The sequence below is a fragment of the Carettochelys insculpta genome, chromosome 11 (genome assembly GCF_033958435.1).
Source record: "Carettochelys insculpta isolate YL-2023 chromosome 11, ASM3395843v1, whole genome shotgun sequence".
Taxonomy (NCBI): Eukaryota; Metazoa; Chordata; order Testudines; family Carettochelyidae; genus Carettochelys; species Carettochelys insculpta.
The window spans coordinates 5,633,840-5,660,692 of record NC_134147.1 but is presented as its reverse complement, the minus strand read 5'-3'; the positions used below and the strand labels follow the sequence as shown (position 1 = coordinate 5,660,692).

The 26,853-nt window shown below is 44.3% G+C and overlaps 1 protein-coding gene across 9 annotated transcripts in view; it reads right to left on the bottom strand.

Moving 5' to 3' along the window:
* Positions 1-10,802: 10,802 nt before the first annotated feature.
* The window catches only part of NISCH (nischarin), a 54,045-nt gene continuing 37,994 nt past the window's right edge, over positions 10,803-26,853 (bottom strand). For 3 of the 9 annotated variants that reach the window (XM_075004837.1, XM_075004835.1, XM_075004836.1), the window contains 7 exons: positions 25,703-25,758; positions 23,804-25,126; positions 22,942-23,116; positions 20,565-20,718; positions 17,209-17,337; positions 13,414-13,575; positions 10,803-12,207 (listed from right to left, as the gene is read on the bottom strand). In XM_075004837.1, coding sequence (XP_074860938.1) covers positions 11,579-12,207; positions 13,414-13,575; positions 17,209-17,337; positions 20,565-20,718; positions 22,942-23,116; positions 23,804-25,126; positions 25,703-25,758 — 2,628 coding nt within the window. In that variant the 3' untranslated portion in view covers positions 10,803-11,578. The other 6 variants (XR_012646927.1, XM_075004838.1, XR_012646928.1 and 3 more) reach the window with 6 other exon arrangements.

The following is a 26,853-nucleotide window of genomic DNA, read 5'->3' as shown; positions in this document are numbered from 1 at the left end:
TGTGAAAAAAAAAACTTTCTTTTATTGCAGTTTTAAACCTGCTACCCATTAATTTCATTTGGTGTCCTCTAGTTCTTATGTTATGGGAACAAGTAAATAACTTTTTATTCACTCTCCCCACACTGGTTATGATTTTATATACCTCTGTCATATCCCCCATCAGTCTCCTCTTTTCTACACTGAAAAGTCCCAGTCTCTTTACCCTCTCCTCATATGGGACCCATTCCAAACCCCTAATCCTTTTAGTTGCCCTTTTCTGACCATTTTCTCATGTCAAAATATCTTTTTTGAGGTGAGGAGACCACATCTGTACTTCAGCGGGAGACCAGAATGCTCAACTCCGTTAGGACTATAGACAGCTAGATTAAGGAGCCCTTTGATATTTGTCCTACAGGCTCTCAGCCACCCAACTCATCTGTCCTACCCATAACAGCACAAATCAAACTGAAAGCAACTGCTGCTGACATTTGTGTTGTACATACAATATATGTGGAGTTCACGGATTTTAGTCAAATGCCTGAATGCAAGCCAGCTGGAAAATATATTTCGCTAGCAAAGGCAAGGTATGTACCTACATTTGCAAACTCTCCACACACTCATCCACCTGTATTTTAAAACACTGGGTCACCAGCCTTCTTTCTAGAGGGTTTACAGTCCCAACTAGCTTGGGCAATTTCCTGCTATTGAAATCTTTTGTTTACACAATCTTGACTGAAATTACAGAAAGCCAAGAGAAACGAGTTACCATCCACTCTATCATACCATGGGGCTTTTGTGGGGCTTGCAAATTCATTTGAATTGTGGAAAGAAAAACACCTCTGTTACGCTCTTTGGAAAAGCAAGTTCTATTTGTTCAGAATTTATGAATGCCTAGATGCCCATGGAACTGAAAGATGCTGTTAAGGGTACAACCCACCAAGCCACATGTACTGTATAAGATAACTGGGCCTATGCTATCATAGAAGCAGCATAAAATTTCTAGAGGCAGCAACATTCCCTTGTGGCTGCTGGGTTGCCAGATCAGAATGTGATTCTGCAAGGGACTCATTTTCCCTTTTGGCAGATTGGAAAGGGGTAGGCGCTCAACGGTCTGCTTAGGACAGCAAAACACAGAGGTCAGAGAGTGAATTGGAGAGAGGGTTTATCACAGACATGCACACACAACTGCCATGTCCCAAGTGGCTGAGTTGCGCCTCTGTTGAGCAGAGCAGAAAGCTGCTGAGTGACTCAAGAGGAAATTATCTACATTCATGTCCTGGAAATTCAGGTCGTCCAGGAACAGCATGACATTTGCAGTAGAAATATTGGCAAATAACTGCTGTCTATTCCAGTCTAGCTCTTCCCATGGTCTGCATCCATGTCTTTTCCACATTAAAACCTCTCTCTGCTCTGGTGAGCGCCAGCTACATGTTCCCTTCTAACAGCTTCACTTTGCTGCCTTTCTAACCCACTGTCACTAGGCAATATCGTGAAGCTGGGATTTTCAAAGGCTCCAAGAGAGAGAAAGAAAGGTTACTCACCGTAGTAACGGTGGTTCTTCGAGATGTCTCCCCGTGGGTGCTCCACATTAGGTGTCGGGCTCGCCCGGCGCCGCAGATCGGATCTTCCAAGCAGTTTCTGCCGGACCGCGCATGCGCCGGTGCGCACCACTCCCCCGCGCGCTCCCGGCCACGTGCGCGATCCGGTCCCCGCCAGTTCCTTGACCAACCGCCTCGGATGCTCCTGCAAAACACTAAACAGAGATCCGGAGCGGGGAGGATGGGCGGGTAGTGGAGCACCCACAGGGACACATCTCGAAGAACCACCGTTACTACGGTGAGTAACCTTTCTTTTTTCTTCGAGTGTCCCCGTGGGTGCTCCACATTAGGTGACTACCCAGCAGTAACCCAAGATAGGAGGTGGGTAATCGGATTATGTGCAGCTTGTCCCCGAGAGGACCGCTGTCGAGAGACGGGTATCCTCTTGGAATACCCTGTGAAGGGTGTAATGTTTGGCGAAGGTGTCACAGGATGACCAGGTCGCCACTCTGCAAATGTCTTTTAGCGCAACGCCCTTGAAAAAGGGCTGTTGATACTGCCACCGCCCTAGTGGAATGAGCCCTGGGCATGGCCAGGAAAGGAGTCTTTTTGAGTTTGTAGCACAATTTTATGCAAGATACGATGTGCTTCGAGATTCTCTGCGAAGAGAGACATTCTCCTTTTGATTTGGGAGCGATAGAGACTAGGAGTCTATCCGTTCTCTGGAAGGACTTGGTCCTGTCTATATAGAAAGCTAGCGCCTCCTCACGTCCAGGAGGTGTAGGCACGCCTCTTTGTTAGAGTTATGAGGCTTTGGATAAAACGAGGGTAAACAATAGGTTCGTTAGTATGAAACTCAGAAAGAAACTTTAGGAACAAAGGCTGGATGCAGCCGTATGGTTACCGCCTCCTTGGAAAAAACAGCGCAGGGTGGCATTGCCATAACTGCCGCAAGCTCGCTCACCCTGCGAGCTGACGTGATTGCGAGAAGAAAGATCGTCTTTATCATAAGGAGGCAGAGGGAAACCGTGGCCAAAGGCTTGAACGGTGGTCCCCTTTTTGCATTAAGCACCAGGTCCAAGTTCCACGAAAGTGGAAGCGGTTTCCGAGGGGGGTATAGGTTTACCAGCCCTTTAAGGAACCTGGTAACCATGGGATGGGCGAACACCATGTGCCCTGTCTCTCCGTGTCTGAATGCCAAAAAGGCGGCAAGGTGGACCTTAAACGAGGATAGCGAGAGTCCTCCTCTCTTGAGGTCCAGTAAATACTCTAATATCACAGCCATAGGCACCGAAAAGGGGGGCTAGCTGTTTGGTAGAACACCATGCCGTAAAGCGAGTCCATTTCTGCTTGTAGGTCTTCCTGGTGGAAGTCCTCCTGCTACTTTCTAGGACTTGCTGCACTTCCTCCGTACATGTGCTCTCTAGGGAGCTGAGCCATGGATTAACCACGTTTGTAGTCGCAGGCCTTGGGGGTGCGGATGCACTATGGACCCCTGGGCTTGCGTGAGCAGATCCGGCGCCACCGGAAGGGGCATCGGTGGCCGGTCCGACATGCACAGGAGTAGGGGGAACCATTGCTGTCGATCCCACGTTGGGACTATCGGGATCATTCAGGCTCCTTCCCTCCTGGCTTTCTGCAACACTTTGTGGATGAGCACTGTGGGAGGGAAAGCGTAAAGCAGGGGGCCCCTCCATGAGATCGCGAAGGCGTCCCCCAGGGACCCCCGTCCCAGTCCTGCCCTGGAGCAGAATCGTGGGCACTTCTTGTTGTGCTGAGTAGCAAACAGGTCTATCTGGGGAAAAACCCCATGCATGAAAAATCGGTTGCAGCAGATCGGGACGGATCTCTGCCACTCGTGCGTGAGTGCGAAACGCGTGCTCAGCTGGTCTGCCTTCACATTGTGAGCGACTGGGAAGTACGAGGCTTTCAAGGTTATATTGTTGGCGATGCAGCAGTTTCACGACCGGACTGCTTCTGCACATAAGGCACGGGACCGAGCTCCTCCTTGCCGATTTACATAAAACATGGTGGAGGTATTGTCTATACTGATCCCGACTACTTTGCCTTTTATATGGTCTCGAAAGTGTCTGCAGGCGTTGAACACTGCTCTGAGCTCCAGTATATTTGTGTGCAGTGACTGCTCCGTGGAGGACCACAGCCCTTGCGTCACCTCTTCGCCCATGTGTGCTCCCCACCCTATGAGGGAGGCATCTGTAGTAAGAAAAACCAGTATGTGTGGTTGGTGGAAGGGTACCCCTGTTAGCAGGTTCTCGGGGTTTACCCACCATTACAGGGATTTGCGCACCTCTGTTGTGGGCGACGCCACCCTGTGAACAGTGTGTGCTGCCGGGTTGTATACGCTCGCCAGCCAGTGCTGCATGCTGCACATGTGTAACCTGGCGTTCTGTTCTACGAACGTCGCTGCTGCCATGTGGCCCCGCAGCTGTAAGCACGTCAGAACCAGCACCGTAGGGCTGAAGGTGAAGACTTGCACGAGGGAGCCGACGGCCCGAAAGCGAGTCTCTGTTAGATACGCCCTCGATGTAATAGAATTTATGCGTGCCCCTACGAACTCTATGTCCTGTGTGGGGTCTATCTTTGATTTTGTCAGATTGATAACCAAGCCGAGCGAAGAGAACGTGCCTGCTGTGACGCATATCATGCGTAGTACCTCCTCCTTCGAGGCCCCTTTGAGTAGGCAGTCATCCGGATACTGGAATATAAATACCCCGTCTGTGCAGGTAGGCTGACACCACTGCCAAGGGCTTGGTGAAGACTCTGGGGGCCGAGGAGAGGCCAAACGGTAGGACCTTGTATTGAAAATGTTCTTTGCCTACCATGAAAAACCAGAGGAATCGTAGGTGAGCTGGATGAATAGTTATGTGAAAATACGCGTCTTATAAGTCGAGGGCTGCGAACCAATCTCCATCGTCTAGTGCCGTAAGGATGGAGGCGATCGTGATCATCCGAAAGCGTTGCTTGCGCAGGTACCGGTTGAGGCCTCGAAAATCTAAGATGGACCTCCCGCCTCCTGTCTTTTTCCCCGTGAGGAAGTACCTCGAGTAGAACCCTCTCCCTTGCAGTTGCTCTGGCACTCTTTCCACTGCCCCTATGAGCATGAGATGGTCTACCTCCTGCTTGAGCCTCGCTACGTGGGAGGCCTCCTGGAGGTGGGGCCTGGGTGGAGGTCATGGCGGTGGGAGCGACTGGAAGGGGATGGCGTACCCCATGGCTATGATCTCCAGCACCCATTTGTCTGTGGTGATCCTTTGCCACTGGTTATAGAATGGTCGGAGGCGATGGTGGAATAACCGCTTCGGATGACCTTGCGATGGTAGTGATGGCGCAGCCCAGGATCTGTGTGTCAAACTTGTGGCCTTTGGCCCTGCCCCGAGGACGCACGGCTGTGTTGGGAATGACGCCTGGGAGTTCTGTACTGCTGGTGCTGTTGATGTCGCCCTTGCTCGTAACCCCTGTGGTACTGGGGACGCTGTTGCTGGTACTGGTACCATCTTTGTTGAGGGTAGTACTTTTCTTTCTGTATGGAGGGGTATAAATCCCCAGGGTCCTAAGTGTGGCTCTTAAATCTTTACTGGAATGAAGGACCGAGTCAGTTAATTCAGCAAACAGCTTCTGCGAGTCGAAGGGAAGATCGACTATCTCTGTCTGCAGGCCCTTGGTATACCCGGAGTCTGGAGCCAGGACTCCCTTAGCATCACCACTGCCGTAGCTGTGGAGCGTGCTGCTGTGTCCGCAACATCCAGGGTGATCTGAACTCCCGTCCTCGAGGCCGCGTAGCCTTCTTGCATGATGGCCTTGAGCACTGGTTTCTTGCCCTCTGGAAGCGAGTCCATGAGGGAGGTTAACCTAATGTGGTTGTCGAAATTATGGTTCGCTAGATGCGCTGCGTAATTTGCCATTTGCAACAGTAGAGTGGAGGAGGAGTAGACCTTTCTGCCCAACAGCTCTAGCTTTTTGGCATGTTTGTCTGTTCCCCCACATTGCGACGACTCCACCACCAAGGAATTTGGTTGTGGTGGCTGAACAGGAACTCCGTGCCCTTTGTCGGCACGAAGTTTTTTTTTTTTTTTCTTTTTTTTTTTTTCCCCGCTCTCTTGTGGACAGGCGGAATAGTCGCAGGAGTCTGCCATATCATAGTGGCAGACTCCAAGATTGCGTCATCAAGCGGTATTGCTATTTTGGAGGAGGCCGGAGGTCTCAGATTTTTGAGGAGCTTATGGTGTTTCTCTTGCACCTTAGCTGTCTGGATGCCTTGCGTGAAGGCCACCCTCGTAAAACAGCTCTTGGAACTGTTTGAGATCGTCCGGAGGATGGACGTCCCCCGGGGCCATAGCCTCATCCAGGGAGGAGAGCGAGGAACCGCTGGGGTACGTCTCTCTGGACCCTTCCGGTTCCTGCTGGTGATGGTACACCCTCTCACTAGAGGTTTGCGAGGGAAAATCTCGGGGTTCCATAACCAGTCCCCCCTGAGATGCTTGAGTCTCTGTCCCCGGTCGCAATTGCCCTCGGGGGTACGAGATCGTTTGTGGGGATCTTTCCCTAGTAGATAGCCGATGGTGTCTATGCCCCGCGTGGTAGGGGCGACCATGGCAGTATAGGCACTGCTCTTGGGAAGGTGACCTAGACCACTCCCTTGGTGCATACCCTCTGCGTCTGGGGGAGGGCTGGAGACAGCGATTTTGCACAATAGTCCAGCGGTTCAAACCCCAGGAAGGGTGAAGGTGGTCCCAGCCAGGGTGAGGCTGGTTGCAAAAAATAGAGAAGGGGGCTCTGGGTAGGCTAGGGGGGACCCCTGCCTTCTGGTTGGAGTCTGCAACATAAGCGGAGGGCTGTGAGAAAGCAACTCCACAGCCCTGTGCGGAGAGGGGCTGCAATGCCTCCTCTTGTGTGCAGCCTTCCCCCTCCCTTGAGGAGGTAACTCCGCCCCCTGACGTACAGGGGATCCCGGCCCCGTCCGCACCGAGCTCGGCACGCTCGAGGGCGGTGCCGCACGTGCGGTGTCCTCCGGTGCCTACAGGCTGTGTGCCTGCGCGCTCTGCACCGCCGGTTCCCCGGGGGTCGGTGCCGCTGCCTGCGGTGCCGCCGGTACCGGCGCTTGTTTAGCCGCCGCCCTGCCTGCGGTGCAGGGCGGCTGGCTGATTATCGGAGGCTGAGCCGCTTCCACGTGGCTCTCCGTGCTGCCGCCGATCAGCTGTTGCTGCGGCTGGGGGCTGCTCGCTCCTCCCGTCCTGCTCGCTATTGTTGCCGGCAGGGATCGGGCTGGGGAGACTTTCCTCCGTTTTTGCGCTGATGGGGTGAGGGAGGCAGCTTTCCTTTTATGGGCCCCGGAGGGACCCTCCTGCTGCGGCCGCTCCAGCACGTCTGGCTGGAGGGCCTTGTCGAAAAGCAGCATTTCAAGCCGCATCTCCCTGTCTCTCCTTGCTCTGGCTGTTAATTTAGCACAGAAGGAGCATTTCTGTGCAACACGGGACTCCCCACGGCACCTTATGCATAGACTGTGCCCATCGGACGCTGGCAGCACCTCTCGGCAGGACTCACATTTTTTAAATCCTGAAGAGGACATTGTTGGTGAGTCTTTCAGTTGTTAAACAGGTACTTAGCACCTTGTCTGTGCTGTTTTCCCCTTCTGATGGCCTGCTACAGCAGGAGGGCTGATGGCCCTATGCTCCTGGCCTCCGGCGCTTGTTACTGGGACTGGATTGAAGCTGTCCCGCTTGTAGTTTGTTTGTTGTTTTGTTTTTTTTTTTGAAAAATAACAACCGGCTAACTTGCAGTAGCCTAAGTACTTGAAAAACTTTAAAGAAAAAACAGTTAAAGCCATTGAATACGCTACTTGGCCTTAGCCTAGTTCGGATTCCGTCTGCAGCCGACGGCGGTTAAGAGGAACTGGCGGGGACCGGATCGTGCACGTGGCCGGGAGCGCGCGGGGGAGTGGCGCGCACCGGCGCATGCGCGGTCCGGCAGAAACTGCTTGGAAGATCCGATCTGCGGCGCCGGGCGAGCCCGACACCTAATGTGGAGCACCCACGGGGACACTCGAAGAAGAAACACCCAGCTCCCATTGAAAGTCAAAGGACTCCCTTAGGCTGCTTTGCAAACCCGAGCTCACGTAACCACCAGCACTATGTTACTCTGCTCGCTTGCAGTGGTGCAGCTCCTACAGTCACTCAGCAGCCTTCTGGTCTGCTCAACACAGGCGCAACTCAGCCACATGGGACATGGCAGTTGTGTGCGCCTGTGTGATAAATGCTCTCTCCAATTCACTCTGTGACCTCTGTTTTGCTGTCCTAAGCAGACTGTGCAACATGATAACAATTTGGCATGGAGAGAGCTGATGATATAGCTGACTAAAGTGGCTGCAAGTGCTTTGCCATGGACTTAGCTGCTCAGCTAAGGCTAGATGTGCAATTGACAACAGCACTGCTGAATGGAAACACTGTAATTTCCAAGAGAACACTTCTACCCTGCAATCTTAGTTTGAACAGGTCAACAGAGAAGGGATGAGAAATGTCACATTTAACACTGATGTTTTCAAAAGCTCTTGCTATGGGCTTGCTGGCTCACCTTGGGAGATACTGCAAAGCCCCTTTGATCCCTGCCCTGCATTTTTTAGTTCTCCTTTTTGCTCATCCGTTACAGTAACCTCCTAAGCAGGCAGCTTTACCTCGCTGTCACACCAGGCACGTACTCAAGGCCTCAGCTGTTGCCAGGTGATAAACACAGTGCTCCCTCAGACTCAACCTACTTTGAAGCATCCTAGCTAGTATTTGAGACATTTGAAAAAACAGGCTTTTCGATACGAAAGAATTACCTTATGGGATCAGACCAGAAGTCCATGTGGCCCAGCATTCTGCCTCCTGACAGTGGCCAGTAGAATGTGAAAGAACCTCACAAGACGCAGGTGTGTGAGATACACCACCTCTCACGGACATTTTGACCTCTTGTAGAAATTGCCTTAAACCCAGAAGCATGAGTTTTAGATCCCGTCCTAAATTTTCATCAAGACTTCTCTAGATACTCTTATTACTCATATAAATGTTCATCCCTTTATGAATCTTCCTAAGTTTGCAGCTTCAGTAACTTCCTGTGGTGAGGCTCCACGTTCTAGTATTCATCTGCTTTGAATATGCCACCTATTAATTTGCCAGCCCTCTTTTTTGTATTATGAGGCACAACAGATGCTGCTAATGCCTTCATCTAGACCAGTGGTTCCCAACCTGGGGTCTGTGAGGGTACTGCAGGGAGTCCATGGAAAAACATAAAAAAGAAAAATGATCATAGAAAATAGAACTGGCTTTGATGGGGGTCTGTGAACACTTTGTGGGGGAGCGACAAAGTCTGCAGTAGTGAAAAGGTTGAGAACCACTGCTTTCAGACCGTTATTTTATGTATTTTTTCATATCCCCTCAATTCATTTTATTTCTGAGGTAAACAACTGAAGATGAATTAACTGAGTCTTTAGTATTAATCAGATATTTAAAGAAAAAGGCACGGGGCTGAAGTTTTATTTTAATTCCCTCCAACAGTTTTACAGAAATCTGTATCTAAGTCAACAAGAACAGGAAAAAAGTAAAAGACGGGCCAATTATTACACAGCACATATACCCAGGCAGAATGGTGAACTAGTAGGGTGCAGACACGCTGTAAAAGTGACTCGTGCACAGACGGGAAGCTATGGGGGACAGAACTAGAACTATAAAATTTCATCCCGAAAAAAGGGAGATAAAGTTCAGATCAGCAGAGTATAGATTATTTTCCTTCATTCATTAACATATTTTCTAAAGAAGATTCATTCAGATTCATCCTTACACAATTATAACAAATATAGAATGTTAAAAATGTAGAGCTAAAGCCTCACTTGGTGTAAACCACTGTGGCTTGCCTGAACTGACGGGGGCTACTTCAATTTACACTGTGGGGACCCAGCCAGTTTAAATTAGGGAAGATGGCCTTGGGAAGCTATTTTCCTTTATAATTATGTGATGTTCTTTTACTTACATTTGTGCTCTGATAGTACTAACCTAAAAACTGTCTCAACTGCCTAGCAAGGGGTGCATATTATAGAATTAAAATAGAGAAAAAAAATCACAAACTTTTGCAGAAGAATTTAAGTTGTTTTCAATGCATCTTAAGCTTTAAGAAGCTTAGTCCTCAGAATTTCATCTCTAATTCTCCTCTTGTGAAACAGGAATTCTTTTTGTCTTGGGGCAGCAAAGTTTAGAAGAGAACTATTGACGTTTAACTATGAACGTTCAGTATATATTTATTTCTGAGTTAACTAGGAGAGATGTCTCGAAGAGCTGGAAGCCAGAGGGCAGTCTTCTTTGGTGGAAGGTTCACACCTGCAATTGGTTAGTCAGTCTATAGTTGAGTTTAAGAGCATTCCTGGGCTGTTCACTGGTGCAAAGCCCTGACATGACAGCCAGTTACACTTCCCAGTTGGCTAGGGGTATACGATGACCTGGCCTCCATTACACACATCTTTGTCACCCTCTCTGCTGCACTAGGCATTGCCTTATACCTGGGAACGAGGACTTCGGTGCTTAGGAAGCTCCAGCTAGAACACATTTCCACAGGAACATGGGTTACTCCAAATACATCAGACTTGTCCTCTGCTCTTGGTACAGGCATCACATCGAACATCACAGCGACATTAACGTCATGATCATTGCCTTCAAGGCATTCAACAGTCTGAGCCCAGGATATCTAAAAGAGTGACTGAAGTTCTGAGATGAAAACTGGGGTTGACAAATTAGCTCCTCTGGCACAGTGGAATTTTCTACAGTAAGGGTAAAGCTCATCTGTTCAGTAGGGGATGGCTCTCTTGGGGGTGCGGGGGGTGGGTGGAGAAGAGGGCAGTCCAAGGCTGTAGAATTAACTCCCACTGGAAAAAACCTCACCACTTTTGTCCTAAGTACAAGACACACTTCCTTCATCTATACACATAGCAATGCATGTTCATATAATACAACATATTCCAAATCAAAATTATCCTCTTACCACATGACAGATGCTAGTAAAGTAATTCACTACAGGAAAGCACTCAGATACTACAGTGATGAGTGTAATATAAGAATGTATGCAAAACCATCTCAGTATAAATCAGTACTTACTTACAATCATCACAACTGTTTATACCTCTAGACTTAGTGCCAGAGACTCAGTTGGTTTAAACTTTATAGCACTTTAGCAGTCACTGCAATCTGGCAAATACTTGAAAAAATCAGTGTGAATATAGATCTATAAAAAACAGGCCAGGGAAACTCAAATTTCATTTTATTTGCATTGAGAAAGAAGGGAACAGAAAACACTGGGTACTCAGAGGTACAAAGTCACCATTATTTGCTGGCAAAATGTTAGTATAATCAATGCTGGGCACTTTTCATTTCCATGATGGCAGCAAACTGATTTCATCATTTTTACTAACTGATAATGAATGAGAGTGCCATGGAACTATAATTTCAGATGAAGATGTAGCATTTAGCTGTGGTTCGTCCAGTTGACTTTTGCCACTAGGTTCGTGATTAGCAGCAAATGTGACCTCCAAAAGACAAAAATGTGAAAGTGTTTGTAAAGTCATTAAATAAGCGTTAGCAGCATACCCATTAAAATACATCTTTGTACAAATACCATTGCACTTTTAACATATCACAAGCATTTTTCTTATTATTTACATCGTATAGTTTGTATAGAACATCTAGACTGTTATATATTGAAAAAGAATGGAAATGTTTACAGCCCTAGACAATGTCTAGTGTTAACTCCTTTTGCTCCATACAGTTTCCCAGGATGCTTCATTAAAATTGCGTATACATACCAGTGCATAAAAATAAAATGTACAAAAAACTTAATTCCCAGTTAACACTTCAGCAGGTTACACTGTATTACTATATGAAATTGTTTGCTGTGCAAGGGCACTATAATGACAAGAGAGTGCAGTATCGGCCGCTGATTTAAGATTTGAGAAGATACCAGAAGTCCTGCTCATTCAAACACTGTGCTTTGCTTTGCATGCCAATCACCGAGCTGTGGGACCATTACCCAGTGAGTTCCAAAGGCAGCTCCCTACCACACAAGATCTCCCACTGTCTTGCAAGCAGTGAGATTAGTTTTTCACGGCTTTCTGCACTTGGGATAAAGATGTACCACTGTATCTCTCCATTCCCACCACCTTTATGTTTAGTATTTGTTTTTGGGGCACTAACAGTATCTCCAAAGTGATCCAGGGTTAGGTTCTGCATGAGATCTTGGTTCTGAACGTCATCGAACACAAATGTGAGGGCCTGTGGGTATGTCTGATAGCCCATAAGCACTCTGTCTAAATCCCGGATTCGTCTTCCGTCTGTGAGTTGATACTTGTCTTTCTTTGGTGGTTCCTTTGCAAATTCAGGTAGTGGGTAACTGACATAATCCTCATTGAAAAGGAACAAATCAGAGCTGGTTAAAATGAGAGTTTTAGCCTGCAGTGAACTATTGGCTTGAGCTGTTCCTTCCATATGATTCACTTGAAATGCCAACACATACAGAAGGATATTTAGAGACTGGAGATTAGCCAAACTGTCCATCTTCTCTGCAGCTAGAAAAGCTAGGTCCCCAATTTCTTCTTCATTGGGATATATAAACTTCACTCTACTAGAGTGAATCAGTTCATAATTCTCCATTTTTCCTGCAAACACAAATATAAATGAATACTTTAAGTTCAGTAGTGTACAATGCTTCCCTGACGCATAGGTCTAAACATTAGATCCTTTGACATAGTTTGTTGCAGCAGGAATAACTCAAGTTTAGTAATTATTTATACACAGTTTTTACTTCTATAAAATATATGAAAAATTTATTTGGATCGCATGTCCTTACCAGATTTCTCATCTGCCTCTTCCAACAAACAACTTTCAGCTCATTTGCAGCTACCAAACCTTTTAATTAGTGGTGGTGGCAAAAGAAGCATGAAAAAAAAAATAGCTTGATTCTCAGTTCATAGAATTTGCCTTACTAGTACTCGGGGGGTTGGGAAACCAAATCAACTTTTGAGTTCTAAACAAACTGAATCCAATATGGAATCATCAAGAACATAAATAAGAAATCCCTTAACACCACCACAGAAGATGAACACAGGTCTTTCAGAGGTCCCTCTAACAAGACCTCTCTCTCAAGTTGTGATGTCTAATGTAGTATAATGATATACACATTGTTCTCTAAAGAACAAGCCGCTGGCATGGCAGAAGGCTACACCACACTTCGTATTGCTTCACTTATTGGTCTACCATTAATGGCTGTATGAAAAATGCTTCAGACCAGACAAACAATAATTTCCTCAAAGGCTTTCTTAAAAGAATCAAATACCTTCGAAGAATTCAGGTTTATTTAAAGAACCCTCTTCTAAGTTTAGAAATCTAGCAAAAAAAGTTATGACATCTTAATGGCTGAAGATAAGAATTTAACACATCTTTTAAAAAATCACTTAAACCTAATTGGACATTGCTATCGGTCCAAGAACTTACAACCTTTAGAGACCCTCTGTTTGCAGGTGTTAAGAGAACTGTTCATCTAAAAGCTTTAAGTTTAAGTCTAATCCATAAATACAAGCTACAGCAGTAGATGGCGCAAAAGATTATGTATGGGCTGCTATTTAATGGATTCTATTAAAAGAGGTATATTTTGTCTCCCACATGTGCAAAACTTTCTAAAATTGAACATTTTTGTTACAACAGGAAAGTTGAGGGTAAATCCACACAGGACTTCAAGTGGAAGTGGACCTGAGTTAATAGGAAGCACACAATCAATGCGTAGTACTTTTCACTCACGCTTTTTTAAAGAATATGTTACACTGCATTTTAAATACTAAACTCAGAGTGCAGAATGAACCATTTACCTGTATTTTTATTCCCAAATTCAGAGTAGAAGTCCTTATCTACTGGTTCTGGTGAAGGTGTGCGTGCCAGCAATGACAGCACAGCCATGAGGTGCTGTATAAAGGCATGAGTACTGTAACTGTCTCTGGTTAGGCAGGTTACTATATGATCTGCAGAATGTCCTGGTGAAAAGAAAACAAAAACTACTTACCTATTTATTTGAGGCTTTACTACAACTTCAGCAGATGTCCATTCACCATCATTGAAAATTTCCTGTAGTGACTAACTCAAGATGCAATTTGTTTGGTTAATTAGTTAGAACAGATCCTCTGACCAAAAGAGGATCCCTCCAAAACCTACTGAACAATTAGCACATGCACATTCACAAGGTACCTTATTTCAGAACGCTGGGTGTGACCATGTCTGAATGCAGACATTTAACTGCATGACTGTGCATTACTCTGTAAATTTACTTTCAAAAGAAGTCTATCAATTTAATTTCTGAAAATATTTTACTTACTGATGTCATAAGTGAACATTAAAGAAACACCCTGCTTTGTCAGTTTAATTGTGCACTTACACTTTGTATAAGGTCACCTACAGCATCTCCTTTTTATGGTCAGTTTCTGCATTAGGATCTCATTGTCATAGGAGAGAACATAAGAACATACACATAGACATACTGGGTCACACCAATTGTCCATCTAGTCCAGTTTCCTGTCTTCCAATAGTAACAATGCCGGACGCTTCAGAGGAAATGAACAGAAGGAAAATAACTGAGTGATCCATCCTGTGATTTGGTCCCAGCACCTGACAGACGAAGGCAAGTTGTAATACTTGAATTCATCTGAAACGCCCAGATTTCAAGACGACACAATCCCTTTAACCAAAGTCATGACTGGGTGTCAGTCTTAAAGTCTTGCCAAAAAATATGCAGTCGAAAATGTGCTGTCAATCACTACCTTGCACAACAGGTAAATATAAAGACAGAATTGACAGCTTTATAAACTACACATCTGGCCTTAGTGATGGAAAATGCTATGATAAGATCTAGCCTTTATTACTCTCTGATAGGGTTTATTTTAAAGAGAGCTAGGCTAGGATGCATTTTTCTACAGCTCCTAAGCTACCTGTCACTTGAGTCCCTTGGACTTAGTCATCTAACTACTTCTGTCACTGTTCAAAATGGGCCAGATGCTTTTAGAAATGTTACCTTTGGCCAGATAGAAGTTTAGTGTCTACTTCTGGTGGAGGTCTCTGTTGGCCTCAAACCACTGAGAGGTGACAATAGGACATAGCATGCAATTTTAAAAATTGGTTAGAAGAATGGAACAGAGGCTTTGAGGCATAAATATTTACAATAATTTCTAGAAGTCAAATGAAAAATGCCAGGAAATGACATTTTAACATGATTTGAATAAATTCACTTTAAAAATGGAAGGTGCCACACACTATTAAGAATGAACAAAGAGGGGAGAATAGTTTATATTTCCATTGTTTAATAGCCTTATGTATCTGGGAAGCGTGTTCAAGCAATGTCCCACTTAAAACTGGCAGAATCCTCTCTTGGCAAGAGACACTAACTCTGAGAACAGAGGAAGAGTCAGGCAATGTTTGCATCTATTTCAAAAGATGCTGGGAAATCTGAATTTGTTCAAATCTAGATTAAAGACTGGATGATTTTTTTCAGCAAGCCTGCCAAATAAACCATTAAGACATAATTATATTCAGTCTTCAGAGTTCATCAGTGTCTTCATTTCTTACCATTCAAGTCCTGAGGCAATAGCCAAATACCTTTATTAAACCATCATAAAATCATTTTCTGCTTTTTGCTTGAATGAAGCTATAAGCCAAGGATTTAATAAGCATCATTTTATACTAATTCATTGTTATCTCTGCCTGCACATCCTTAACTGCAGAGGCAATAGTGAAATATTTCCACTACTGCATAACAAGGCTACAAGTTTCAATGTGAACATTACATAAACACAAGTGTTTTCCACTTGAGCAGAGCCACCTCTATACACACAAATTGGAAGGAAAACAAAACAAAAAACAAAACAAAACACCCATACAACATTCAGAAGACACCGTTTTCATTCACTGATATGACACCAGTGACAGAGATAGTTCACCAGCAACCACAGGCTATACCACAATACTACTAATCCTCGAACTTTTCCTTGCAACAGACCCCGTTGCCAACTTTGTCCACGTATCTATTGTGGAAATACCATCCCTGAACCTAACCATTTTAATTACAGGATCACGGGAACATTCTTCTGTTCCTCAACTAACTTCATATATGACATCACCTGCCAACAATGCCCACACACCATTCATATAGGACAGACTGCAAACGCTCTGACAAAGAATGGATGGAACTAGAGCAGACATCAAAAGCCTCCAAATACACAAACCTGTCATCCAGCACTTTGATGGAGTGCGCCATCAAAACCTTAGAGTTTGAGTTCTTCAGAAAAGAGACTAACAACTGTCTATAGAGAGAATGTTCGGAACTAACATTCATATTCAAATTTGACACATTAACACATGGTTTGAACAAGGACAGCAATTACCTGACCCATTGTAAGGACTCTTTTACATACTTGGATGTTTTATGTAACTCAACTTCCTCACCCTGGCCGCTCTTCTGATTTGTCAACCTTGATAACAATTTTTGGACCTCTGTGCTTTATGTATTGAGTCTGTTCTGGTAAGGCTGTGATGAACAAGTGGGTCTATCCCACGAAAGTTCATCCCCTAATAAATTATTTTGTTAGTTTTTAACGTGCTACAGGACTGCTTTTTTGTTTTGATATGGCACCAAAGAGGGCCACTTCCGTGAAGATCCTTTTGATTTGGAGGACAGACTGCAAAGGGGCTGGTGAGCCTTTGCATGAAGTGGGTTGTTGCACTGAGTCTGAGGCCAGTCTGAGGGATTTTTCCATAGGGATAAGTTTCAGCCTCAGATCCCTGTCTTGTCTCGCTCTGGCTTTAAAAGCTTACTGCAGTGGGTCTTACACAGGCAGTGAACACGCACTGAGAATGTCCATCTGAGACTGGCACTGCATCCCTGCAGCATTTAAAGCCCCATGAGCTGGGCATAGTGAGGGCTGATCATTGAAAGAATATATATATATTTTTTTAAACACAACTGGCATTTGAAAGTACTAACATTAATGACATACTAAACTATTAACACTACTATAACTATGGTTTGTTTCCCTTATCAATTTACTAGGTCCATCAGGACTGCAGAGTTCTGTCTCATGGATACAGTTGAGATGGTGCTGAGGAATCCAGGGCCACGCACACAACACTTCAACAAACAACAGCGTGAGGCAAGCGCCGCACATTTGTGGTCTGTATGGACACTGCCATGAAGCTCTCCGAGTGAAGGCAAAGCGACACATCAACACCTGGAATGGAGGACCCCTGAGGACATCTCTTAAAGAAAGAAAAGATATGGAACATTTACTTGGAAAAAGTTCACTCCTGCTTTCCATGAATACCTTACATGTGGCTGAAGAGATTATTTTTTCCAGATTTTACTACATTTAAGATGAGGAAAGTGTAGAATTTCGCACCACAAAATTATTGTCTGGACAACATAAGTGGACACCATTTTCAGCCATGTGTATTTATACACTGGCACCAGTGTGACATGATCAGTGATACCATACTGGAAATATGTTAGTTTTGAAAATAAGGCAGGATAAAAATGGTCCTCATACGAAGTGAAGATGGGATGAACTCCAGATGACAGCATTACTGGTAACTATGAAAAATCTACAGCATGAAATGTTACTCACCAGCAATTCGAAAATATTGATCAAAAAGTCCAACGTTCACTGACTGCAGATCGTTAAGTTTTAGCACAAAGCAGCAAGAGAGGTGAAAAGAGCTATCTTCACAATCGGAGTTTTCCTGGTTCCAAACATCTAATGAATGAAGAATAAAATATTATGAAAAAGACCAAGTCACAAAAAGGAAAGATTTTAACTTTAGGCTACAAACATAAAAATTAAATTCAGCTCTTAGATTGATCTTTATTTATCAAGTTATATAAATGGATCCACTGTTGTGCTTGAAACAAACTCATCCCCTCCTGTAAAGTGTTTTTCTTTAATGACTGCTCATTTAATAGTGGATGCTTTGCTTATGCAGACACATTTCAGAAACTCAGAAAAGAGAAATGACACTGGCTCCAGGGAAAACATTTCACCTTGCAGATACATTGCAGAAACTCAAAGGAGAAATGATACTGCTTCCAGTGAAAAATGTTCACCCTGCCACCATCTAGAAGTATGATATAACTTGCTTTCGGACTTCCTTAGAGTGCCAAGTACATTGCAAAGGTGCAGGAGCCCTAAACACAGGGACACAGACTAAACTTAAAAGATAACACCAATCCTAAGATATCACACTTTCAGAAAAATAGCTAATAACGGCCTTCTTGGGTCAAACTACAGCTCTGAACAACTTCTCTAGTCACGTATCTAAAAGGACTGTCTGGTTATGTGGACTCTCTCCTCAGACCCTATGTCACCAACACCCCCAGCTACCTCCGCGACACCACTGACTTCCTGAGAAGACTGCAATACGTTGGTGACCTACCAGAAAACACTATCCTAGCAACCATGGATGTAGAGGCTCTGTATACCAACATCCCACACAAAGATGGAATAAATGCTGTCTGGAACAGTATCCCTGATGGTGCTACAGCACATCTGGCGGCTGAGCTCTGCAACTTTATACTCACACACAACTATTTCAGATTCGGTGACAATATATACCTTCAAATCAGCGGCACAGCTATGGGTACCTGCATGGCCCCTCAATATGCCAATATTTTCATGGCTGATCTAGAACAAGGCTTCCTCAACTCTCGTCCACTAACACCCCGGCTCTATTTATGCTACATTGACGACATCTTCATCATCTGGACCCATGGGAAGGAGACTCTGGAGGAATTCCACCGGGACTTCAACAACTTCCACCCCAACATCAAGCTCAGCCTGGACCAATCTACACAGGAGATCCACTTCCTTGACACTACCGTGCTTATACACAATGGACACATCAGTACCACCCTGTACCGTAAACCCACTGACCACTACGCCTACCTTCAAGCCTCCAGCTTCCATCCCAGACACACCACACGATCCATCGTTTACAGCCAAGCACTTAGATATAACTGCATTTGTTCCAACCCCTCCGACAGAGACAAACGCCTACAGGATCTGCACCAAGCATTCTTGAGTCTGCAATACCCACCTGAGGAAGTGAGAAAACAAATCAACAGAGCCAGACGTGTGCCACGAAGCCTCCTGCTACAGGACAAGCCCAAGAGAGAAACCAACAGACCACCACTAGCCATCACCTACAGTCCTCAGCTAAAACCTCTACAGCGCATCATCAGGGATCTACAACCCATCCTGGACAATGATCCCACACTTTCACAGGCCTTGGGAGGCAGACCTATCATTGCTCACAGACAACCTGCCAACCTAAAACAAATCCTAACAAGCAACTATACACCGCACCACAGTCACTCTAACTCAGGGACCCATCCATGCAACAAACCTCGTTGCCAGCTCTGTCCACATATACACACCAGCAACATCATTACAGGACCCAACCAGATCAGCCACACCATCGTGGGTTCATTCAGCTGCACATCTACCAATGTAATTTATGCCATCATGTGCCAGCAATGCCCCTCTGCCATATACATCGGACAAACTGGACAGTCTCTACGTAAAAGAATAAATGCACACAAATCAGACATCAGAAATGGCAATATACAAAAACCCATAGGAGAGCACTTCAATCTCCCAGGACACACAGTAGCAGATTTAAAAGTAGCTATCCTGCAGCAAAGAAATTTCAAGACCAGACTCCAAAGAGAAATTGCTGAGCTACAATTCGTCTGCAAATTCAATACCCTCAGCTCAGGATTAAACAAAGACTGTGAATGGCTGGCTAAATACAAAAGCAGCTTCCCCTCTCTTGGAGTTCACACCTCCAGATCTACTGATGACAATACAACTCAGCCTTCCTGACTGAGCTGACCTCGTTATCCCCAGCCTTGCTCTGGCCTATTTATACCTGGCCTTGCAGATTTCCAGGACCAGCATCTGAAGAAGTGAGTTAACTCACGAAAGCTCATGCTCTAAACTTTTCTGTTAGTCTATAAGGTGCCACAGGACCCTTCGTTGCTGTATCTAAAATAAGAATCCAGCCCAAAATGCACTTGCCAGAGCAAACAGAGGAATGTTAAGAGGAAATAGGCTTGTAAAGTCTTATTCTTGCCCAAATCAGGAAAGAAAATATAAACACCACAATTCCCACTGACCTACAACAAGCCAAAATATGATCATGTTGGGAGATCTCTATGTGCTGGATGAGCTCTACACTTAGCAAACATGCCAGATAAGGTATTCAAACATATCCTAGTTATATTCAGTGGTTAAGAGTTCATTACTGTCTCCGCTTCTGCCCTGGCTTTGGCAGAACATGCACTTAGCCTCTGAAGATGAGCATGTTGAAGGAATGGGTTACATGCAACCAGAATAAAGTCAGGCATCCTCAATCTAAAAATATTAAGCCTCACTTCTGTGATGATCATGATGCGGCAAACTGTTAGTGAGGACCCTAACAGCTGAGCGGTTTTGTTCCGCAAGTGGGCAAATAAGGCTGGCAGCATATCACAGTTACAGGGAACACTGTATCCATGAACCACATGTAAATCCCATTGACAAGTATGTCAATAAGATACTCTCATAAAACAGGGGGACAAGTCAAGCCTTAGGTCAAGCACATGTTGCTGCAGGCATGGAACGTGTCATTTTGATTGCACAGAAGTTGCTTGCAGACTCCCTAAGTAAAATCAGAAAAACCTGCACAGATGTCATGGAGAGGTGGCTATTCGAGAGAGAGTCTTGGATTAGACCCAAATCCCTTCTTGCAAAGTAAAGGTCCAGGTAACGTGCATAGTGCAAAGAGTGAGCCTTGAAAAATCATGATGGGATATTTAGAGTCCTTCGATGTAAAAAGGATGTCAAACCTACCCTGAATATAAAGGAAGAACAGCAGGAAGAGAGAAGCTCACTTGCAAATTAACCCAACAACTTCAGAGATTCAAAATTAAGACTTTTTGTCTTACCCAACAGGTGCTCATTAGTTTGAGTTATAGAATCATCCAAGAGAAAGTAAATAGCTTTTGTTGAGAGCAACACACAAGCCGTCACTTCCGCATCAGGAGTTTTATAAAATAAAACAGAAGACCACATAAGATGCTTTAGCTCTTCATTTTCCACCTACAAGACAAATGGTGTTGCTTAATTTTGCGCATCTTCATCTCTGACTTGCTAGAACTTCTGGGAATGGCTTTTCCTAGTAAACCAATGTGCAACTAACATCTGCATACAAATTCAAGTGTGATAATGTTTTCCCCAAAGTTTCCGAGTTCAACTATCTCAGAAGAGTTCTCCATGAAACTATTCTAGTGTGCATGAAATAGTGAAAGGATGACAGGAAAATTATGTTGTGGTCTAGCTTGTCACACTTCTCAACTCCTAGTTTCATAGAGTTGCCAGGGAAGTACAAAAAAACTAAACCAGTAAATCTGACAGAGCTACAGAAACAAAATCTAGTTAAGGAGCTTCTGTAAGTAAATGACTGTCACACCTCAAAGATCAAAACAAACTTTGAAATACTGCTGAGGTGATTGGTTCAAAACAGCTTTATGAAAAAGGGAGGAAGCATCACCAGCAATTAAATCAAGTATTTGCACTACACAGCCTGGCTTCTAGTCTAAGTTATCCAAAACTGATTCTATGGCCTCAGGCGAGTCACTGAACTTCTGTACCATCTTACCCAGGCAAAAACTGCTCATCTTACTTTGAAGTAAAGATGGTATGTATTACATGCCTCAGACACACACTGTACTGGGAAGTAGAATTAGACTGCATTTTACTATATTAACTTAGGGGCATAGTTTGTTAGATATTATGCCCAAAACACTTAACACCCATTGAAACTATGCAACTGGCTTTCCCAAATTCAATAATTGAGCAAATTCACAAATCCTTTATCCAACATTTGCAAAAGTGTAGCTGTTCCAATTTCCTAAATTAGGGCTTCTGGGCCCCCTTTTGTGATAACCCCAAACCCAAAGTGAGAGCGAATTAGCACATGTACTCATAGCAGCATACTCACCTTATTGCCACCCTTATTTCTCAGCTGCTCCTTGTGACCAAGCTGCCTTTAGAGCCGGGCAGCCAGAGAATAGTTGTGTACCCTCCTTTCCCCTCCTGCTCTCCTCCTCCCATCATTATTTTTTGTGATCTTGCAACAACCCCCTACAATAGCCTTGCAACCACCTTTTGGGTCAGGACCCCCAGTCTGAGAAACACTGTTTTAAATCATTATTTTAATAGCTCCTTTATCATCTCATTCCATAAAGAGCCTCTACGTCCTCAACTGAAACCATTTCCCTAAGATTTATGAACTGCAGAACTGAATTAGCTCTACTGAAATCTAGTTAACTGCACTTTAAACTAGTCAGGAAAAAAGCTGTGGTGTTCTGTGTGTGTCTGAACAGCTCTTCAGCTGGTATTTTCAGTCTGCTCATGGTGAGTTCTCTTTCAAATGCTGGCAAAGCGACTTCAGCTATGAGATGTATTTTCAAGCTTGACATCCAGCCCATTTAACACCCCAGCTAATACTCGCTTGGCCATGGGATTTGTCCGCTCACAGAGAGACCGTCTTTTTGGCATTGCAGTAGGTATGCCTACGGAGCTCAGTATCTGTTCACAAACATCACCTAAGGAGCCCTAAGACAGTAGTTCTCAATCAGGGTCCAGAGCCTCTTGGCAGGGCAGTGAGCAAGTTTCAGGGGTCCACCAAGCAGGGACATCATTAGACTTGTTGGGGTCAGGGCAGAAAGCTAAAGACCCATCACCAGGGATTGAAACTTGGAGCCCTAAGCTCTGCCACCTTGAGCTGAAGCCAAATCCTGAGCAATTTGGCTTTGTGTGGCCCCCTGTAGCATGTGGAAATGAGCAACTGCCTTGCCTGCTACTCCCTAATACCAGCCATGGATTTTATATGCAGCTGTGTCACAGGAGGGCTGTGGAACTTTTATAGCATGTGGGCAGAGGGAGATCTCAAAGAAAAAGGCTGAGAACCTCTGCCTTAAGACACCATTCCAGTAATATCTGAATGGCACCCCAGTAAACTCCCCCCAGCCCATCCTGCTAATTATTTGTAACTTCCTAACCTTTGTGGAAATAAAGAGTTGCATCCCTGGAGAAACACATGACATTAATTCAGGGATTAATCATGCACTGAGGACCTTGTTGCCAGACTCAGAGGTTTGCAGGGCCCCAACAACTTCCAGGAGGCTCAATGTAGGGGGCTCTCCCAGCTGGAATCAGTTACAGGTTTGGGGCCTTGATTAGCAACTTCCAGATTTCATCTCTATTAAGCACATGATTTCAGGTTGAACAAGAAAGGTATTCCTTGTTTGTACACAATACCTCAGCAACACTGTTATGGAAAAACTCCACAATGGCATTTCCTTTTAGCCCAGCCACATACTGAAGAGACGACGAAATCGGAAGATAAACTGGAATTTGGTTATCATCCGTAATTTTCTGCATCAGAAATTCAGATGGATATAAAGATGACAGCGTCAAACAAGGCTTGCAAAAGCTAGGAGGCAGAATAGAGCAAGAAACATCTAGGTCAGAATGAACCCACAAATGTAAACCAACAAGGAAAGATGAAGTTTTTCCCTACAGAAGCAACATTCATATGCCAAACTCCATTCAGTAATTCAGAACAGAGATCTGTGGTTTTAGAAGCAGTGCACAACAGCATGTCTCAACCAACTTCCTGTGCACTGAGTAAATTATTTTACTTTAAGGCCTTTGTCATTCACTGTCGTCCTACTACGTTTCAGCAAAATGCAAAGATGACTTTCACACGAGCATACAATAGTTTATGAATATAAAGCTAAGTGTGAACTGTCAACACTGTATAACCCTCAAAACGAAAAAGCAGTCCAGTAGCACTTTAAAGACTAACAAAATCATTTATTAGGTGATGAGCTGTCTGTCCCACGAAAGCTCATCACCTAATAAATTATTTTGTAATCTTTGAAGTGCTACTGGACTGCTTTGTTGCTTTGATAGTATATAGTCTAGCACAGCTCTCTCTGTTACTATTGTACAACCCTGTATCCAGAGGGAAAGGAAAGACACTACAAATGCTAGGGGCCTGATTCTCAATTACCAAGACCCTACTGCTCTACTAAATGTAAGTTTCCAGTAACGTTGTGCTGGTTAGGACGCGTTAATTTCACTGCTGCATCACATGTATTTTAAGGGACGCAATTACCTTGCTGTCTGGCTGTGTCTGTTTTTTGAATCCAAGAGGTGATTTCTTACTGATTCCAAATTGTTAGGAGCCTTCAATATAATTATTGTTTTCACATCTTGAAGAAGTGTCCTCAAAAGACTGTAGATTCTTAGAAAATGGAATTTTTCATGAGGTAGAACAAATACTGCTGTAATAAATTTGTATCCGATGAGTAACTCAAGCACATGCCCATCTGAGAATGACCCTTTCTGGTGGATGTGATGACTGGTTGGATGCAACACAACAGAAGCCAGTGGAATCCTGCTCAGCTTGAATATATTTCTAGCATCTTCTGAGTCTGCACATTTAGCTGGCATTACATGAAAGTCAACCTTTACTATATGCAAATGCTGGGGTGTCAGAAATACCCAACAGGGATGAAATGCATAGTGGCTCTGTTCAGTGGACTTATACAATGTAGAGCAAAGCGCAGAACACAAGGCATGGTCAGTCCATGCTCTGTTATCACCCACTGATTCTGGTAAATGAGTGGCCTTCTGAACATCAGTTTTATTACTGTAAACAAGATATGCTGGAAAGCAACCTTTTATCTCAATGTCATCTGGTGACAGGTGATAAAATCCCATCAGCTGGTAGACAAATTCCTGCAAGCTTGCTTTGCCACAGTACAACGTGGAACTTGACAACACAGATGTGCAACATTGAGAGCAGCAGGCTTGTAAACAGGAATAGAAGTCCTGAAGATTTTGGGAGTCTGAAACAACAAACAGGCAGTTGTCATCTCTCACCTTGATCGTTAAACATATTTCTGGCATGAGAAAGCCAAACTCTGTAAGATCTGTATATGGAACACACAGTGCTAGTTTCAACACAGATGGGATAGGTGGGCAGGTGCCTTTTGAATCTGAACGAGGAATCTCAAACACAGCTATTACACTGCCAGTCAAAACCAAACAAGAGGCAAACTGCTTGAGTCCTCCTTTATGAACCTGAATAGAAAAACTCCAGAGAATTTTGATGATGTCAATGCTCTCTGCTCTTATGCCATCAGGAGCTGGAGGAGCAGTATTTGAAGTAGCACTGAACTCAAAAGTCCGGTCTCCAAGTCCCATTTCAAAATAGCCATCTTCAGTATCTGTGGCACTGGAATCATTCAAAGGGCTCCCTTTGTATTCTGTTTCAATAGAGGAAGGGGGAGATTTCTGCAAAGACTGTGCTATCATGGTGGATATGTGCTGGGTAAAATCCTGGTTGGTGGTGGTATAGGACATACAGGTAAAAGGCAAGATGACAGTGTTATGAGGGTCAGGCAATGCACCATGTCCATCTGCATGAGCCAAACTTCAGAGACAGAAAAAACAACAGTAAGTGTAAGGTTAAGTTTAAGAGGAGTCATAGCTATCCAAGACCTCTTCTACTACATATCAAGACACTGATACTCAAAACCTACACAATCATCGCAAGGGAAAGTATACCACAGCCTAATTTGTACAGCACCTTTTGTGTTCTTCAGCCACCAATTTTAAACATCAGATAGATATCACTTAATCATTAGAGCACTAAGTGCAGAGGAACTGAGTGTTCATTTACCTTCTCTTCCTCATCCTTAATAAATTTAATCACCCCAGGTGTAATGATAATTTAATCAGTTTAAAATACTGAAGTACCCCCTTATCATTTGACTGTTCCCCTAAACAGCCCGAGGCAGTTCTTGATTTTCAAATACATCCCACAGTTCAAAAGAGAACTCTGATAAAACTTCACGAAGAAATTTTCAAGCTGAGAAAAATTTTCAAGCAGAGTTCCAGAAATGGGATCACATTCTGACTTGTGTCCAGCGAGAGAGAAATATTGTCTGCAGAAAATAGCCAACTATTATAAGCATATCTACATTAGAAGTCAGTTATTTTGCCTCACCAAATATGATGACTTTTTCCATATTCTTTTGATAAATGCAACAGCGAAGCAGGCGCCTAAGGAGAAGAGAGGAAGGTCAGGGAGCTGTGCGTATTGTATTTAACAAATAGAAATGCACACAAATTTCAATAAACATGAGTTTAGCCATAGAATAGTATTAATCGATACCAGGTTCTTGAGATGTTTACAGGCCATCAGATCAACAAGTGGTTGAATCCAAAGGTCTGTCTAATACACCTGTTGCACTACTTGGTAATTAACTTTAGAGAACCTCCTCAAAGGCCTTTAAAATGTTTTACCAATATCATTTCAGCAGCCAAAGCACAACATGAGTTAGGCAGATATAGGTTCTATTACTGGCTCTAGTCCTGCACCCTTGTGTCACCCACCTGTCTCAATTTCCCCACTGGTAAAATGGTCATTTAGCCACCTGGCTGGGCTGCTGCGACACTGTGTATGAACAGCAGTCAGAGATTTTTGTATGCAGAATGCTACACAGTGTAAAACTTTCCTGAGGATGGGTAAAGGGAAGCATACAGCAAGCAGCAGAGTGTCTCGCTGAAGGTCACATTAGGCCAGTGGCAGATCCAAGGATCCAGCTGACTCAGCTCCCTACTAAGAAAGGCTCCCAACATTGCTTAATATATGCAAATAGCTTAAAACTAATGAAGTAGTGGAAAGGACCCATCATGAACCTGGATTCTGGATGCAGAATACCGAAGCCACCCTGATTTTCCCTATCAGCACCAAAGAGACACTTTTCCCACCCACCCCACATGTATCCTGTCTCCAGGCAACCAGACAGAAGTGGCAGAAAGAGGAAGCCCCCACTCCAATCTTAGCAACTAGGTGGATGGTAGTGACAGTAATGGGATACTGACATTGTGTCAATCTGCAATGACACTCAACAACATCTCAATGCAGGTACTGCAAAGCAAGCTTAAGGCATGGCAATTCTGTCCTCTGCAATTTCTTCACTACTTGAGTGGTTCTAAAATATCAGAAGATGGACCAAGCACCCTAGTGCTACAGAAAAGGTTACATTCAGTTCAAGTGGAAGAAAACTCCTGAATGTCAATATTATGAGTCCACAGGAACAAAAGCTGTCAGTTTAGAGGCCGTATTAGATAAAAGTTGAAAACTGATTTTAT